This window comes from Dermacentor andersoni, chromosome 7, assembly GCF_023375885.2.
Source record: "Dermacentor andersoni chromosome 7, qqDerAnde1_hic_scaffold, whole genome shotgun sequence".
NCBI classification, from domain to species: Eukaryota; Metazoa; Arthropoda; class Arachnida; order Ixodida; family Ixodidae; genus Dermacentor; species Dermacentor andersoni.
In genome coordinates, this window is record NC_092820.1 from 16,521,730 (window position 1) to 16,539,997 (window position 18,268).

The following is an 18,268-nucleotide window of genomic DNA, read 5'->3' on the forward strand; positions in this document are numbered from 1 at the left end:
GTAAGTTGGCGATGGTACAAGTTGCCGACTGCGATGGTAGAGGAAGATCGGCTGAATTGTCGTCTACTGAAATCGATGCTACAGAGGGATCCTCGAATGAGCAAAGTTGGGCCAGAGACATCTCGCGTGGCAGCACTTGTGTCGTCAAGCCAAAATTGACCACTGGCAGGCAGACGCAATTCGCCATAATAGATAAAACTTTGTGAGGTACTGTGATCCCGTGTGTAAGGAGGACGTCTTGCATAGGAGCCGCGATGTCTTGACCGTCGGGGACTGGTGGGGATGACACGAAGTCAACGTAAGTCAGGGCCGACGGTGGCAAGCGAACGAAGTCGATGGAACTGAGGCAAGTAGGGTGTTGTTTAGCGGGATCCAGAACAGGCAGATCGAGGCGGAGAGTACTGGCGGAGCAGTCGATGAGAGCAGAATGTGCGGAGAGGAAGTCTAAGCCGAGGATGATGTCGTGGGGACAGTGAGCGATCACTGTGAATAGCTCGGTAGTGGAGCGATCGGCGAAGGAGACGCGGGCTGCACACATACCAATTACAGCGGCTGTTCCGCCATCGGCGATACGGACAACAGGCGTCGTGGCGGGCGTGATTATTTTCCTCAGCCGGTTACGAAGGTCAGCGCTCATTACCGACAAATGCGCCCGAGTGTCTATGAGAGCAGATACAGGAACACCGTCGACTTGCACGTCAAGAAGGTTCAGATGAGTCGGCAACGTCAGGAGAGGATTTGGCGGCGTAGGGAGCAATGCAGCGTCACCTCGAGGCGCTGTATCGTCTAGTTTTCCGGCTTGGAGCGGCGTCCGAAGGGAGTCGGCGAATAGGAGCGACGGGGCTGGGGGGAGCGAGATTGTCGTCGTTGGGGCGAAGGCGAACGGGAATAGGGGCGGTTCGGCGCAGGAGAATCGGTGGTGGCATTATCTGAGCAGGCAGCATAGGGACGAGAAAGGCCACTTGGGGGGCGAGAGTAGGCAGTATATGTAGACTGGTTCAGAGAACTGCAGCGACTGCGACAGTGCCGAGAAATGTGCCCAATTCAATGGCAGTGAAAACAAATTGGCTTGTCGTCTGCAGTGCGCCATTCTGAGGGGTTGCGGAAACGTGGTGGGTAAGAAGGTGCGGGACGGGGCGGAATCGAAGAATCCGGGTGGGTATCAGGGTGATGGGCCGAGCAGATGGTGTGAATACCCATGTTAGCGAACTCCTGGCGGACAACTGCCTTGATTAAGGTAACAGTGGCTGCAGGTGCATTGGAGGGGCTGGAGTCGAAGGCAGCCGGATAGGTGGCCTCGATCTCACGCCGGACAATTCTGGTAACATCGCCAGTGTTGTTGGGACGAGGAGCGTCGGCACAGGAAGATGTCGCTGGGGTGTTGGGCAGACGGGCAAACTGTTGGTCGATACGTCGGCTTTTAGCGAGTTCCAGGCGGCGTCACTCTTTTATAACTGCATCCACCGTCGCCATGTTGTTAAATACGAGCAAGTTGAAGGCTTCATCGGCAATGCCTTTGAGGATGTGGGAGACCTTGTCGGACTCAGTCATGTGTGCGTCAACTTTGCGGCACAGAGCGAAGACGTCCTGAATGTACGTGACGTAGGGCTCCGTTGACGTCTGCACACGACCGGAAAGCGCCTTCTGCGCTGCAAGTTTGTGACCGTAGGGGCTGCCAAACAAGTCCCGAAGCTGTGTCTTAAGTGAATTCCAACTGGTGAGCTCATCTTCGTGCGTGCGATACCAAACTCGAGGTGTGCCACCGAGGTAAAAGACAACGTTGGCGAGCATGATAGTATGGTCCTGCCGGGTATTGCGGCTGACGTGTTCGTACAGGCTGATCCAGTCCTCGACGTCTTCCCCATCTTTTCCGGAGAATATGCCAGGATGACGGGGAGCGGGGAGAGTGATGTAGGTCGTCGAAGTGGCAGCAGGTGTCGGAGCCGGCGGAGTCGAGTTGTCGTCGCCGGGAGCCATGAAGGAAGGCTCGACGTACCGTCCATTGCGAAGCTCCGTGACGAGGTACAGGGAACGTCCACCTCCACCAGATATGTTACGTACGAAGACACCGACGAAAAGCTATTTACAAGTATATTTACAAGGCAATACGCCGCAGTTGGCCAAGAGGCAACAGCTCGCGCTAGCTTCCAATCGTCGTCGTCGTCTTCTTACTGCTCGGCTCTTCGTCATTGGAAATACTATCCCGTAGCAATATTACACACGGTTAACCCTTGCCGTCCGGAAATTCGGAAGTAAGAATAAATAAGTAGAAGACAGGAAAGATTGAAAGTGAGAGAGATAGAAAAAAGATTGGCGAGGGGGACAGGAAAAGGCGACTGGCGATTTGCCCCGGGTGGGTGTGTGCGGGTGCCGTCTACGTGAAGCACAGGCGAAAGAGGTGTGTTGCCTCCGCCGGGGGCCTTAAAGGTCTGAACCACTGGCGTCGCCTCAACCCCCAGGACCCCCCTTTCCCCGGACACGGCTAAGCCGCGCACGGCTACACGCGAGACCGTCCAACCCTCGTGTGCTCGGGTACGTGGTGTCGCAACACACCAAACGCCTGCTAACGCAGATGCCCCTGCGGGGATTACCAGAGAAATCAAGAGCTATGGGTTGCATAATGAGATAGTTGTAGTGTCCTGTGTGTGGTGGATGAATGTTCAATGAAGTGGAAAATTATCAGCAAATGATTAATTGAGAATGTTTGCGCAAGCGTCACTTGGAATGACGTCACCTCTCTTGTCTTTCAAGGTGATAAAGCTATCAGGTGACGGGTTAATGACGCACCAAAACTTTCTGACATCTATCGTAAACATTTCAGGTAATGTATGGAACAACTAATTAGCATTTTTAGTGCAGTTAAGTACACTTGATTGGCAGCGTTATAGGTTTCCCAAGTTGTTTTACTTGCAGATGATTTCTGTTAGATAGGCGCTTTATATAAGAGTTTTACCAAGGGAATTGAGGATTAGAAGTGATGACGCGATAAGGAATGCACTTTTCAGTTAATAGGCGTACCAGGCCTAAAAATATATCCCAATTTGACTGGGCCGAACGATTATCAAAATCAACAAAAAAGTTTGAATAAAGGACGATAGTTCATTGTTAATTGCTTTCTTGCTGGCTTTTAGCTTTGTTGTAATTGCGTATAACTTTCTTAACTTTTGACCCTTTGGGATAGCAGACTTTTAAACAGAATGTTAGTAAGTAATGGCCACTAATACGAGCTCAGTATGTTATTGAGGAAGCATGTTCTGGTCGATTAGTTAGGATTAAATCAAGCGTGTTTGTGGGGTTGATTGGTGATCTGGTTGGTTGAGTCACAAGTTGGGAAAATGAAAACAGTTCACCGAAATCTTTAACCTGAACAGAAAAAGGCTTTATGGTGGGTGGATGTGTCATCATCATCATCAGCTTGGTTACTCCCACTGCAGGGCAAATGCCTCTCCCATACTTCTCCAACTACCCCGGTCATGTACTAGTTGTGGCCATGTTGTCCCTGCAAACTTCTTAATCTGATCCGCCCACCTAACTTTCTGCCACCCCCTGCTACGCTTCCCTTCCCTTGGAATCCAGTCCGTAACCCTTGATGACCATCGGTTATCTTCCCTCCTCATTACATGTCCTGCCCATGCGCATTTCTTCTTCTTGGTTTCAACTAAGATGTCATTAACTCGCCTTTGTTCCCTCACCCAATCTGCTCTTTTCTTATCGCTTACCCTTACACCTATCATTCTTCTTTCCATAACGCGTTGCGTCGTCCTCAATTTAAGTAGAACCCTTTTCGTAAGCCTCCAGGTTTCTGCCCCGTACGTGAGTACTGGTAAGACACAGCTATTATACACTTTTCTCTTGAGGGATAGTGGCAACCTGCTGTTCATGATCTGAGAATGCCTGCCAAACGCACCCCAGCCCATTCTTATTCTTCTGATTATTTCAGTCACATGATCCGGGTCCGCAGTCACTACCTGTCCTAAGTAGAAGTATTCCCTTACCACTTCCAGTGCCTCGCTACCTATCGTAAGCTGCTGTTCTCTTCCGAGACTGTTAAACTTTAGTTTTAATATGTGTATTCCATATTAGAAAAATTGAAATCGCCGAGCAATAATAGCGGTGTTATGGGAAAATGCGAAAAAAATTAGATTAATAGCGTCGTGTAACTTCAATGAAAGTGGCAGATGACGAGGGTGAGCGGTAGCAAACGGTGAGTGACTGAGAGTTAGGTAAGCCCACGTGGTTTCAAGTTCAGTGTTAACATCTATATGAAATGATGGAATATCTTTAGAAATTGCAAGAGGGACGCCTCCTCGACGTGCAGATCGGTCACAGCGGAAGATATCGAAATTGCCGGCGCCACAAAATGTATCATAATCATGTAGATGTGCAGGAAGCTAAGCCAGTGTCAAGGCAATAATTTTTGAATGGCATGTTTCGATTGCCGAAGATAAATAATGAAATTTATTCACAAGACTTCTGATATTTGTAGAAAGAATGGGCAAGTAAGGTAAAGCTGTTTATGATGTTAGGCCACTACCCCTTACGCGTCCCTGTTGTGACTCACGTAGTAGAACCGTATTAATCTGTAATGTGCCAGATGCATTCTGCGCTCTTTCACGGACGCTATCGGTGAGCGTGGCGTAAATGTAGCATTTATTGTTAAGAAACAATTTATTGTAGCGGAGTGTAAAGTTGGGGGAACCGGGGTGACTGATACCGAACTCGATTAACTTTTTGCGAGCAACACGGGTGTGAACCGAGAAGTCTTCGCAATTGTTAGGTTATTTCTTGTGAATTGATCGCGCAGCGCGAACACTTTCTCCCGTGTTTTCGAATGTGAAAACTTTGCAACTATGAGGCGACACTTATAATAGGAAGGACCGAGGTGATGTGCGCGATGGAGTGCGTCATCTTGAAATACATCGCAGCAGAATTTAATCGTTGATATTAACTTGCTCTCGGTTTCTTCTCATGATTCTTTGGTGTCAGGGATGCCGCGAAATATTAGGCTATCACTGTGCCATCTGTCTTCAAAGTCAACGGGGCGTAAGTCAAGCGCTTCCAAACGACAGGTCGTGCTGTTTACCTTCACTTGTACGTCCGAAATTACTTTGGTTATGTGGTCGACGTTTTTAAATTTTTCTTCGAGTAAATCTAAGCGATTTTGGAGACTGCAGTATTTTTTTGTTTCAATGTGTTTCTGGTCGTTTTTATTGACTTTACGTCAGTAGCTAATTCGCATTGCGTTTTGGAATATTGAAGCGATCCAGTGCGAAGATCTTTAAGCAGTTTGAACAAAACGTTCATTTGTTCTGAAGGATCAAAATGAAGCGATTCAATATCAAGCAGAGATTCGGAATGTGTGTTAGGTCCAGGGTTAGTCTCGACATTCCGCGAACGTAATAACAGTAGGATGGCAGAAAAACAGTCGTACACTGTGTCACGTAACACGTGTGGATTTTTTCCGCATTAAGAGGGGCAACTATGCGCACCTGCATAGTGAAAACAATATGATTAGGAGTGGTGCCGCAAGCACTGTTCCCGTGTCCACTGTGGTGTTGGTGTGGCATTTCAGAGAATTTCCTGTGCTGCTGCGGACGCCTTTGCATTTTCTGTGCAGTGTGAGGTTGCTTGTACAGGTGCGTTGTACGGCATGCGTGCACAAATGGGTGCACGTATATGTGTGTGCATTTGCAGGTGACTTGTGGTTTTCTGTGGGTTCTCGTTCTTTCCTGTCGTCGCGAAACGATGAACTAAATGCAAAGCGTGGTCACATCTGTAATATGATACCGAACAGTTAATTGTGCTTCGATGTTTTGTTAGGCCAAAACACGCTTATTCGTGACCTCAGGATGTCAGTTTTTGTGTTTCGACCGCTTTGCCTATGTAAAGGAAGTGACTAAATCAGACACGCACTGTGTTAGTGCGACTTACGCAAAGCTTGCTTTCCTTCGTCTTATGATAAACCGATCTGTCTAACATGCAAAGCGTCTATTCTAAAGATTGTGACCTGTGCCGCAATTTGTTTATGAACAGTGCAATTGAATGAAATCTGAGAGATACCTGCCTTACCTTCTATAAATGGTGCAAATATATTGCTAATTTTCACATGCGAGGTTGTAGCGCCTTTAAACTGTCGGAGCTTTAAGTTTAATTAGAACCTGGTATCAAATCGCGCGCTCCAGAAAATTTAGTTTCTGCTTCCGAGTTGCGTTGCTTAATCAGTAATCTAATTTTCTCCAAAGTAAAAAAAAATCGTACGTGCGTGTGTGCTGTCATTTTCATTTAACATGGTTTGCGCTTATTACTTATGCCTATTTTAATTGACTGATCTACTCTTTTGCGGTCTGTCGTACTGTTGCCATGTTGCTTTGAACTGTATTCTGTTCCTTGAGTAAATGTATTTATTTTTTTCCTGGCTGCTAGGATGCGTTTAATGTGTTATGTTTGTAAGGTATTTGGGCAGATCCTTCCTGAATTTATTGACTATTTCACTCTCCATTTTTTACGCGATCGGTTGTAGTTTTTGATGTCACGACTGGCGATCAAGCACGACTTCTGTGCTGCACACGAAGGTTCTTTTTTTTAAGCTCAAGCGGACTGATTTATACGCTCGTATGTATTTTTAAGTTCGAGAATGAATGCACTATGTTCAATATCCCAGTAGTAGCACCACATGTACTGAAATGCTTTTTCTACGTAAACCAATAAATAGTTATTGTATTTTGTGAATTATTTGGTGGCATGCAGAGGGATTATACTACGCGTTCGAACGATCGACTTTCCTGGTCCGACCAACATCCTTATTGTCTGGTGCCACTGAGAAACGGGTACGCCAAGGCAAAGCCTGCACATTGTCGCGTGAAAAAGGGCGCATATCTCGCCAATAGGAGTTGGCGCCACGCTCGTGCAGTGGCCGCTTCGGGCGAAAGTAAAAAAAAAATGCTGCGAAATTTGTCCGGAGCTGTGTGTATTTTGGGGCTTCGTGCAGTAAGAGCTGTGTGCCGACAAATGGTGGTATCGCATCCATATAGAATAATTTTGCGTTATGAAAAAGTACAAACAATAAGGCCAACCACTTGTAGGTATCTCTCTTTAAAAATGCGTTGACACACTGCGATAGCTATACGTCGAACTCTATGCTGAGCGTTATTCGCGCCCGTCTTTGCGTGTTTCATGGGCATTTACGCACCTCTTTGTATTTATTATGAACCAAAATGCGTATTTACTAACGTTTTCACTGATTTTGGCCTATCCATGTACACGTTGTCAATAGAGTTTGCCGCTATTCATTTTACGCTCTATCCTTGATTTTTCCGAGACGTACAGTCGCGGACAGAATAAAATGGACCACGGTATCTCCGAAAACGTTCAATTCCCGAGCAGCCTGTAGCAGTAACCAGTAAAACTGCCCACGACTACGTTGTTAGCATATTCTAGTCGAGGTACAAAATGCAAATACCAGATTGCGCTGTGAGGTTGCGGATATATTCAGCTTTTTCTTAGATTTCATGGTCCATAATATTCTGTCCGCGACTGCACGTGTAGACGCTGTGACAGGCTACCAAGTGCTCGTATTTATAGTAGGTACAGTCATTTTTGTATCTTAGTGTTGAAGATATGAACGACAATCTTATGGGCATCATTAAGGAGTGCGCAATAGAAGTTGGTGGTAATTCCGTACGACAGGATACCAGATAGTTATCGCAGGAGACGAAAGATTTGGACAAGAAATGCCAATGTATGAAAGCCTCTAGCCCTACAGCTAGAATAGAACTGGCAGAACTTTCCATGTTAATCAGCAAGTGTAAGACAGCTGACATAAGGAAGTATAATATGAATAGAATTGAACATGCTCTCAGGAACGGAGGAAGCCTAAAAGCAGTGAAGAAGAAACTAGGAATAGGCAAGAATCAGCTGTATGCGTTAAGAGACAAAGCCGGCAATATCATTACTAATATTGATGAGATAGTTCAAGTGGCTGAGGAGTTCTATAGAGATTTATACAGTACCAGTGGCACCCACGGTAATAATGGGAGAGAGAATAGTCTAGAGGAATTTGAAATCCCACAAGTCATGTCGGAAGAAGTAAAGAAAGCCTTGGGAGCTATGCAAAGGGGAAAGGCAGCAGGGGAGGATCAGGTAACAGCAGATTTGTTGAAGGATGGTGGGCAGATTGTTCTAGAAAAACTGGTCACCCTGTATACGCAATGCCTTATGACTTCGAGCGTACCGGAATCTTGGAAGAACGCTAACATAATCCTAATCTGTAAGAAAGGGGACGCCAAAGACTTGAAAAATTATAGACCGACCAGCTTACTGTCCGCTGCCTAAAAAGTATTTAATAAGGTAATCGCAAATAGAATCAGGAACACCTTAGACTTCCGTCAACCAAAGGACCAGGCAGGATACCGTAAAGGATACTCAACAATAGACCATATTCACACTGTCAATCAGGTGATAGAGAAATGTGCGGAATATAACTAACCCTTGTATATAGCTTTCGTTGATTACGAGAAAGCGTTTGATTCAGTCGAAACCTCAGCAGTCATGAAGGCATTGCGGAATCAGGGTATAGACGAGCCGTATGTAAAAATACTGAACGATATTTATAGCGGCTCCACAGCCACCGTAGCCCTCCATAAAGAAAGCAAGAAAATCCCATTAAAGAAAGGCGTCAGGCAGGGAGATACAATCTCTCTAGTGCTATTCACAGCGTGTGTACGGGAGGTGTTCAGAGACCTGGATTGGCAAGAATTGGGGATAAGAGCTAATGGAGAATACCTTAGTAACTTGCGATTCGCTGATGATATTGCCTTGCTTAGTAACTCAGGGGACCAATTGCAATGCATGCTCATGACCTGGAGAGGCAAGGCAGAAGAGTGGGTCTAAAAATTAATCTGCAGAAAACTAAAGTAATGTTTAACAGTCTCAGAAGAGAACAGCAATTTACTATAGGTAGCGAGGCACTGGAAGTGGTAAGGGAATACATCTGTTGAGGACAGGTAGTGACCGCGGATCCGGATCATGAGGCTGAAATAATTAGAAGAATAAGAATGGGCTGGGGTGCATTTAGCAGACATGCTCAGATCATGAACAGCAGGTTGCCATTATCCCTCAAGAGAAAAGTGTATAACAGCTGTGTCTTACCAGTACTCACGTACGTAAAAGAAACCTGGAGGCTTATGAAAAGGGTTCTACTTAAATTGAGGACGACGCAACAAGCTATGGAAAGAAGAATGATAGGTGTAACGTTAAGGGATAAGAAAAGAGCAGATTGGGTGAGGGAACAAACGCGAGGTAATGGCATCTTAGACATGGGCAGGACATGTAATGAGGAGGGAAGATAACCGGTAGTCGTTAAGGGTTACGGACTGGATTCCAAGGGAAGGGAAGCGTAGCAGGGGGCTGCAGAAAGTTAGGTGGGCGTATGACATTAAGAAGTTTGCAGGGACAACATGGCCACAAATAGTACATGACCGGGGTAGTTGGAGAAGTATGGAAGAAGCCTTTTCCCTGCAGTGGGCGTAACCAGGCTGATGATGATGAAGCCGCGTAAGCCGACAAAAGCACAGAAACGTGTCTTAGACATATCTAAAAACAGATGAGCACAGACACCTTCTATACGTTTACGCAAAACGTTCCGAAGTCGTCTGCTGACGACGTTTATAGACGTCTTAGCAAGATGTCTCCTAGCCGTCTTTCTCAGAACGTCTTCCAGACGTGCGCAAAAGATGTCTTGTCGCCGTCCTAAATAGTTGTTGACGTTTTAGTTCTTTTTGGCCGGCCAAGATGTCTTCGAAACGTTTTGTGTTCAGTGGGACTGGTGTGCCGTTTATGCCGGGGACGTGTGCATCCAACTTTTGCGTTGAGGTTGTCATGATAACAAAACAACTCACACCATGACTCCCTCATTTGGGTAATATAGCATAATCATTGGTGACATGCCTTTGTTTCCAGGATGACTTGTTGCGGCTCATTGAGCAGGTGGACGTAGCCAAGGCAGAAGCAGTTGAAGCCAAGGCAGAGGCTGAGCAGAAAGTGGCTGCAGGCCAGCCGGAAATGGTCAAGCAGCTTGGAGGTAAGCACTGCCGGGCATGTCAGCCCCTGGCACCATCGAGACCTCACCAGGACCCACCAGCACATATGGGTCTACGCGTCATGCCGACCCTCTGGGACTGTTCTAGCACTGGCGCAAGCAATAAAGCTCATTGCTGATTTATCCAGTGAGCATGCGTGTGTTCAAATAGAGTTTTCATGGTTTAAAAAGATCTTATGCTTACCAGTTTTGTTCATGCTCTGGTTTCAGCATGAAGATTGCATTTTTTGATCCGTACGATTCAGTAAAGCAGCTAAAGTCCTTTCCACACACACAAAAAAAAACAGTCGCATGCATAGCTTGTCATGGGAAATATGCAATGGTTTCCTGCCCATCGGAAACAAAGTCAATAGCACTGTTGATAATTCCAAACCTACTACACGTAACGTAAATTTTGTGACATTTTCCTGCATGTGCATAGCCACCGGCCTTGCAGGTGGTGGCTATGATCAGAGCGCCCTACATTTTCGCATAGTATGTGGGACTGAGCGCTGCAGACCCCTCTTCACAGTGGCAGCAAAGTGCAATTGAACCCGTATATCAAACTCGCATGTGTCAAATTATTGTCTCTGTTTAACAGTTGTAAAATCCCCTTGAACATAACATGCAAAAGTACAGCAACATACTATGTGTATTGTGTTGCGCTGCTAAGCACGAAGTCGCGGGACGGAATGCCGGCTACGGCGGCCGCATTTTGATGGGGTGGAAATGCAAGAACACCCGTGTACTTTGATTTATACGTACGTTAAAAAACTCCAGGTGGCATAAAATTAATCCGGGGGACCTCCATATGGTGTGAGCCTCATAGTTAGATTGTGGTTTTGACACGTAAAACCCCATAATTTACTACGCGTACACTGAACTCCCGTTCACCGCCACACTCGATATATCGAACGCTGCGCCGCGCCCCCTGCAAGTGCGCTTTGCCTAATAGAGACACATCACTTCTTGCAATCTCGAAGATATTAAGTATACAAAAATTTTAAATGGCACTCTTTTTGGCGAATCTGTCAAACAAGAGATTGAAGCCGAAGGGCAGGACTTGCTAGGCAGAAAAAATGACCAGGGTGCTCGCTGCACATATGGACATGGCTCGTGCAAACAGTTCGTTATTGGCAAAATAGATCACCACTGCGCTTCAAGACCGCGAAAGGCCTCGGCGTCTAATATGCATTCTACAAGGAAGCGTGGATGACATTCGATCTTTTCACTGAGTGGCGCCGCGCATGGGATACGGAACCATTTGGGTGTGCTGTCGCTGCCGGATTTGTTTGTGTAGACAAACGCTTTCCGTGAACGGCATCTTAGGATTGCGTGAGCAGCCAAAATGAATCCGACCGCAAACTCAACTTGGACGGATCTTTTATCACAGGTTAAATTTTAAGAAACCACCACACGCCACATCCGCACTTCGCAGAAACATAATTGTGGCAGTGGCACGTAAGACGTCGCTGTGCGATTCGCGTGTTCTCGCTGAACGCATATCATTCATGTTTGCACGGTAACACGTCACGTATATATCTGGGAATTAACTCGAATGTTCTTCAAGCCACTTTTGAAACTGACAGCGTCTTTGTTGTGGCGGTAGAGAAGGGCCGAGAACGAAGGCACGCATCGGCTGCAAGTCCTCGAAGCACTGAGTAGCACGCAAAAAGAGGCGTGCAGATTTTGTCGGTTTGTTCACAAGCGAGGACTACTGGTTACAACATGAAACTGACAAATGTTCCGAAACCCGACACACCAGGCCACCTGGCTCGTTGGCCACATACTACGAGCGGCGATTTAAATTGCGTATTCTAACAGACACTTGGCCGGGCAGTTTGCAGTACAGTTGTGCTGATGGCGGCACGCCCCGTATTCATACAGGTTAGTTTGCTTGCGCATTCATTTCTACGTTACCTGGAATAAAAAAGTGTGATAAGCATAGTAAAACATTGGTTCGGGCTAGTTGGTAATCCATACTGCATACAGTTTAAGCGCAGAATTTACAACAACCACAAAGGGACATGAACGGGACATGCGCTAACTTCGAACTAACATTTAATGCAAGATGTCGTAAATATACACAGAAAAACAGACAAGAAAAAACTGAAAAGACAAGGATAAACATAACTTATCATTTGATCTCATCGTCGAAAATATTTGCGTTACTAAGGAATTATCAGAAACTGGCCCCACGAAAACATATTTCTTTAACAGATAAAGAGACTGAAGATGAGCTGACGCACACACAATCACCGCTACTCATTATTGTAGCTTCCACGATCTCGCACGTGCACCGATCTTTGTCTCTAAAGAACACTGCAGCGTTGTCAAGGTATGGCATGCACTTTCACTCTCGGCAGTGTAACGCCAAGTCTCACTGTGCTCCCCTTTTCACATTCCTGTCGTGCTCCTTTAACCGCTCGTTTAGGCATCGTTCCGTCTGCCCTATGTATGTTTTGCCACATGATAGTGGTATCCGACAGACGCCTTTGGCACATGTGACAAATTCTTCCTTGTGCTTTATTTGCACCCTTTCTTTTCGCTATTCACCGGCAATTCCATACTACACAACTTGGTTATAATTTGTCCAAGGCTGACATGACAACTTTCACGCTTGCATTTCCCCCAGTCTTCTCGAGATGATGTGACGTCGTGTGCAGATAGAGAATGACGGCCAGCTTGTGATCGGACTTTTTCCTGCACCTGATCAGTAACACGTACTTGCTTCATCTTGCGCAGATCATCAGCCACCGCAACTGTCAAGTGTTCAGGATAACCTGCTCAGGCTATGAGCTGTATTTGTATTTCAAAGTTTTCATTTACACGATACGCACACGACTTTTTAAGTGCATTATATAGACACATCTGATCGATCCCCCTTTTTAAGAGCTTTTTTTGATCTGGCAGAAACGGCAACAGAAGTTTCTTGCTTTGCGTCTCGTATGTCCAGCAGACATGGATCCGGGAAAAAAAAACTAGCCTTAGGTCAAGAAATCTGAGCATGTAGTTTTCAGGCACCTCGTGCGTGATTTGCAGAGGCTGAGGCACCTTTCAAATGTGCAGACAATGTTCACCTTGCATTGTTGAAGTGCTCCTTGCAACTTCTAATCAAGGCAAGGAAATAATCCACAAACCTGAAAATTATGACCTTGGAACAGGACAGCTCTTAGCTTTCTGCGAAGAGAGGCCAAATATAGGTCGCTGAGCACTGGCGCTATACATGAACCTATGCACACTCCTGTTTCATGTACAAGGACACTAAATCAAGAAACCGCCATGGGGCCACCTTACATTCGTCTTGAAAAGCCATTGGCCTGTGCTGAAAGATATTGTCGTCGACACATTTCAGAAACTGGTCTTGAGGCAGGGAGTAATACAAATCCTTCACGTCCACGGAAAAGGTGTACAAGCATGCAGTGGCATGGTAATTCAGGAAATCAATCACTTGCTCCGAGTCTTTTGTGGCGACGGGGTCATCGGCCTCAAGCAGTTCAAGACCAGCTGAAAAAATTGTGCTACAGTTCCGCGGCATTTCAGTTTCAGCATTTTATTTCACACTGTCAATAGGGACCCACTCAGCAACATAACAAATTAGTGGGCTGGTGCAGTGTGTATCACGTGTGCAGCCAATTACAGGCGCTTTATTATTTTCTCCCTCGCAGTCAATAGTAAACAGACAATAATTTGCGTATCCGTGTACGACATCGCAGAAGGGGGTACCAGTTCTGTTAGAAATGACTGAACTTGCTTCTGGTATAGCTGAGTGAGCATCGCACAATTATAGCAGTTCAAGCACTCACATACTGTGCAAAAGAAAGAAAAAATCAGGTGAGGCATTGACATTTGCACAACCATGTTTCAGTGCACGCTAGTCATAAGCTGCCATCTTTTTTCGTGGTCACGAATACTCGAATGCAGCTCGTTCTTGTGCATGAAGAACGCAGGACATGAAAACTGCCAAGTTCTGTTCAGTCTTGTTTATTTGCTGCAACGGGACAATCGTTGCGAGGCTTACGAAGTCGATACGCACACACGAATGGTTCCTGCTTGCCTTTCTTTTGTGCCCAAAGGTTTTGGGTACGGACTGACCACTGTGGGTTTTTCGTCTGGAAAGTCAGCCGAGCAGGCCTAAAATAAAGAGGCCAAAAGGTCGTAAATGGTGCTGTTATGCTGTTATCGCAGGCTCGCAGCAGGGGAAGGCAAGGCGCACGCTATTGATTAGCTTACTTCAACAATATGAATGTCTACCTGAGGAAACTTGTAGGGCACGAAGTAATTTTCTATTTCAAGTCACTATTCTGTAGTGACAGTTCCCTGGTGGTGCAGGAATCTTGTGTGCATGGCATAATGCACTCCACACCAACACACACTTTTTGTGTCTCCGTTAACACTGATCGCAGGCCTCTTGCATGAGCAGCTTCCTCGTTCGCTGGTCGTTGGTGCAGGCAACGATAGCACAGTGCCACTCCGACGAATAAACTTTGTACATTTCGCTCAGATAAGGTAAGAACACGTCTAAAGCAAACACCGGAGCAGATGAGCCAAGAACAAGTCTGAATAGAAGTTGAGTAGAACTTGTTGCTGGGTGAGTTGGTTGGGATCTACTGAATATATTGTTGCGCCAAAAAAAAGAAAAAAGCAAAGACTTGGGAAGGAAGAGTACGAAACGACAGATCGAGCGCTGCACTTGAACTTATTTTATTCAGTTGTATAAAAGTGAATAAAATCCCTGCTCTAAGAATAAAATTAGTTGATCTTCAGCGCACAATCTGTCGTTTCGTACTCTTCCTTCCCAAGTCTCTCTTTTCCTTTTTTGGCGCAACAATGTATTCATTAACAAGTCTGAAGATACAACAATATGCGAACGCGCACCGCAAGTGCAGCCATTTCTCCCTGTCACTCGTAGGATGGATGGATAGACGGATAAGGTTGAACCCTTTAAATCGGGTGGCGGCTTCCGCCACCTAGCCATGACTAGTGATATATTACAGCGAAGCTGTTCATGGCTAGGGTTCCGTGAAATTTTCGTGCGTGGAAGATAAACTGTCATCAACAATTACTCGTACCACTGCCCGCACATTCGTCGTCGTCTTCCACAGCTGGCTCCGTTGTAGCCCATCATCCCAGCGTTCCCATAGTGCCTCTCGCGCTCGTGCCGCTGCTCGTGCCTTCAGCTTCCGCAGCTAGCTCCAATGGTGCTAATCACGCCAGCGTTCCCATGCTGCCCCTCCCTCTGCTAACGCGCTAACGGCACAAACCGGGCGCGCCGGATGGCGCTCGCACCCGCCGCATCGCGGCCCACGCAAGAGGCCGCGTCTCTACCAGAAAGCGTGCCTTCGTGCATAGCGCTTGCCGCCAGCGTTTCCCGGTAAACATTAGAGTTACATACGCTGCAGTTGCCAGGAAGCATGAGAAGCAGTCAGAAATCTTTGAATGCTATAGCGTTCCACTCATAAAGGCGAAGCTTAAGCTTCCTCCAAATTTGTCTATTATTTTTCTTTACTTCTTACAACCATTGGGTCACCTTTCTACTAATCTTCTTTCGATTAATCCCTTCCATAGTTGAAGAAGTTATCCCATTTTCAGTTTACTTCAGTGTCTGGTTCACCCTTTTGCTTAGAATATCTCTGTTCCCTGTATGTTTCTTGACGTTTCTCTACGGCCTTTTTAACCTCCTTATCTGAGCAGCCTTCCGTCTTCTTTTCCCTTTGGGCCTGACTCGTACCTTACCAAGCTCTAGCTCACACAGCCCTGGTAAATTTTATTAATGTTCTCAGAAATTACTTCCTCAATTTTTTCTGTTACTATTTCCAGCTGCTTTTCCGAGTAAAATAACTGCAATAGCTCAACATAGCCCGTGACTTTCTTAAGCTGCGGAAGGCATCGGCTGCCTGACCACCTAACGAAAAAGCCCGCATAAGTACCCAGAGAAAGCCCCATGGTAAGTCTTGCGGCTATCTCGCTATCCGGCCACCTCTGTCAGCTTCCCTACACCTACCATGGTTTAAAACTGTCGCCCTACAGTGCTTACACCTTGCACAAGAACTCTCATCAAAAAGAAAAGTAGAAAATCGCTTAGCTTTGGTCGAGGTCGGCCACTGCTGCCTCCTTGCGGTCCGTGTGCAGTCCTCACCAGAAGGCGGCTCTTAGTGTCGAGATTAATTAACGAACCAGAATATTGTCATGCAAATACTTGGGCAGCAGTGGGAGGAGAGGTAAGGAATCATCCGTCAAGAAAAATGTTAAGGAGACAGAGAGGGGTATGTGGAAATCAGAGATGCAAACCAAATCAGCATTAGAGACATACAAGACGTTTAAGCACGAAATAGCCAAAGAAAATATTTACGATAACTCTAAGGTAAGCTCATTGCTCTTTGAGGCCAGGACAGGTGTACTGCGAACGAAAACGTACCGAGCCAGATACCAGGAGATAGACTTGTGCGGGGCGTGTGAAGAGGAGGAGGAAACGGGTGAACACCTGATACTTGCTTGTAAACAACTTCACCCTGCAGGTGAATGTAAAGGAGAACTATTCAAAGCTTTGGGTTTTAAAGACAGTGAAAGCAAAATAGACTTTGAACAGGTAGAAATAACTAAACGGAGGCTATCTGATTGGTGGATAATATCAACGCATAAGTAGAGTAAATACATAGGTATATATGCATATAGTACCATTCAAGGCTAGGTGGCGCGCGCCGCCGCCGCCCGATTGAAAGGGTTGAGCCTCATTCCTCCATCCATCCAATGGTGCAGCTCACGCTCGCGCTGCGAGGACATAAAATTTTGGTTTATATCGAACTATTTCGCGATACCCTTTGAGTTTAATGTTATCGGGATCAACTGTAAGGCCATTCAACGTGGCGTTGTAGTCACAGTCAAGGAAGGTCAAGCGAAACCTCAACAATACCGCTCTCTTTATGCAACATCTCAACTCGCATGCTTTGTCGTGAGTAATGCGAGAGGCAACACTGAATACGTTATTAAGCTACAATTACTTGGGATGTGGGGGTTAGAATCTGACATGTTAATCTTGCTACACCAACTTGTTGTGGCTTAACATTTAGATTTATTGAGCATATTGACACGTGTACTGCTGCTTATCTTTCTCGGTAGACCTCTTTTCACCGGCTAACAAATGTTCAATGTTATTGCTCAGCACAGGACGCGCCTGCATGTGTCGAAAGTTTCTCGAATGTGATCGATGGTTCTATTCGTTGTCTGTTGTCACCGAACATTGTGTAATCTGATTGTATGCTTGACACAAACTTTGTAGTACTTTCTGGAAGACACAGGAGCACCAGCGATTACTCGGGAACCTTCGATGACTCGTATATGAAGGCCAACGCACTTGACCCGCAGATCAGATTTAGACGATGGCCGACTGTGTTCGCCGCTATCATTGTGCATTGAGTGCAACGTGCTTTTGAGGGTACAAGTTTGCCCAATAAAAAGTTAGTTTCGTGATTCACGGTTTTGCTGCTGTGTTCTTCACTGTCGTTACTACGTGATAATATTTATGCGGGGCATGTGTATTCAGTCGCTACGGCCTCTAGAAAGCGACTTGGATGTTTTCTTTGTTTAAAGGGTCGACACATACACCTCGGCCTAGATGGTGTCCTGTTTTGATGCACTGCAAATTAGCGTTTGTGGGACACCTTACAGAGTGGCAGTCATAACCTCACGTAATTTCATTTCACTTGCCTCTGCTTTATTTTGTCTGACTTGCTTTTTCTTTGTTTCCCACTCCTTTTCACTTCCTGTCCCACTGGCATGCAGAGGCGTCCGAGAAGTGATGGGAGCCAGTGGTGGGCAGCTGCACCTGCTTTCCCTGGCCGGTGGCCGTGCAGAACTAGTAGCTGTTGATGTTCCTATAAAGCTTGGTTGACTGTTCATTGAGCGTCTGTTCACTACTGTCATCTGCAGAAACAATATTGGTGTATTCATTGGTGTCACACCATTGTTTTGCTCTCGTAACGCTCTATACGTTGCTTTTGTGTCAGCCATTGAGCATCAGTATGCAACCTTGTTAGTTTTTTATTTGCTGGATATATTTTCTCACATTCCCTTTGAGATATACTACAGAGCAAACTTGACATGGCCGCTGAGGAACTATGGTTCTGGTGAGTATATTTTTGACTGCCCAAGTGTCCATATGGCATCTAAATAAATGCGTGCAGGTCTTCGTCG

At 46.0% G+C, this 18,268-nt stretch overlaps 1 protein-coding gene across 2 annotated transcripts in view; it reads left to right on the forward strand.

Annotated features, from left to right (window-relative positions):
- Sirt2 (Sirtuin 2) overlaps nucleotides 1-17,973 on the forward strand; it is a 299,336-nt gene extending 281,363 nt beyond the window's left edge. For both annotated transcript variants that reach the window (XM_055073194.2, XM_055073193.2), the window contains 2 exons: nucleotides 9,958-10,078; nucleotides 17,858-17,973. In XM_055073194.2, the coding sequence (XP_054929169.1) occupies nucleotides 9,958-10,078; nucleotides 17,858-17,874 (138 nt within the window). In that variant the 3' untranslated portion in view covers nucleotides 17,875-17,973. The remainder of the gene's footprint in view (nucleotides 1-9,957; nucleotides 10,079-17,857) is intronic.
- Nucleotides 17,974-18,268: the final 295 nt, after the last annotated feature.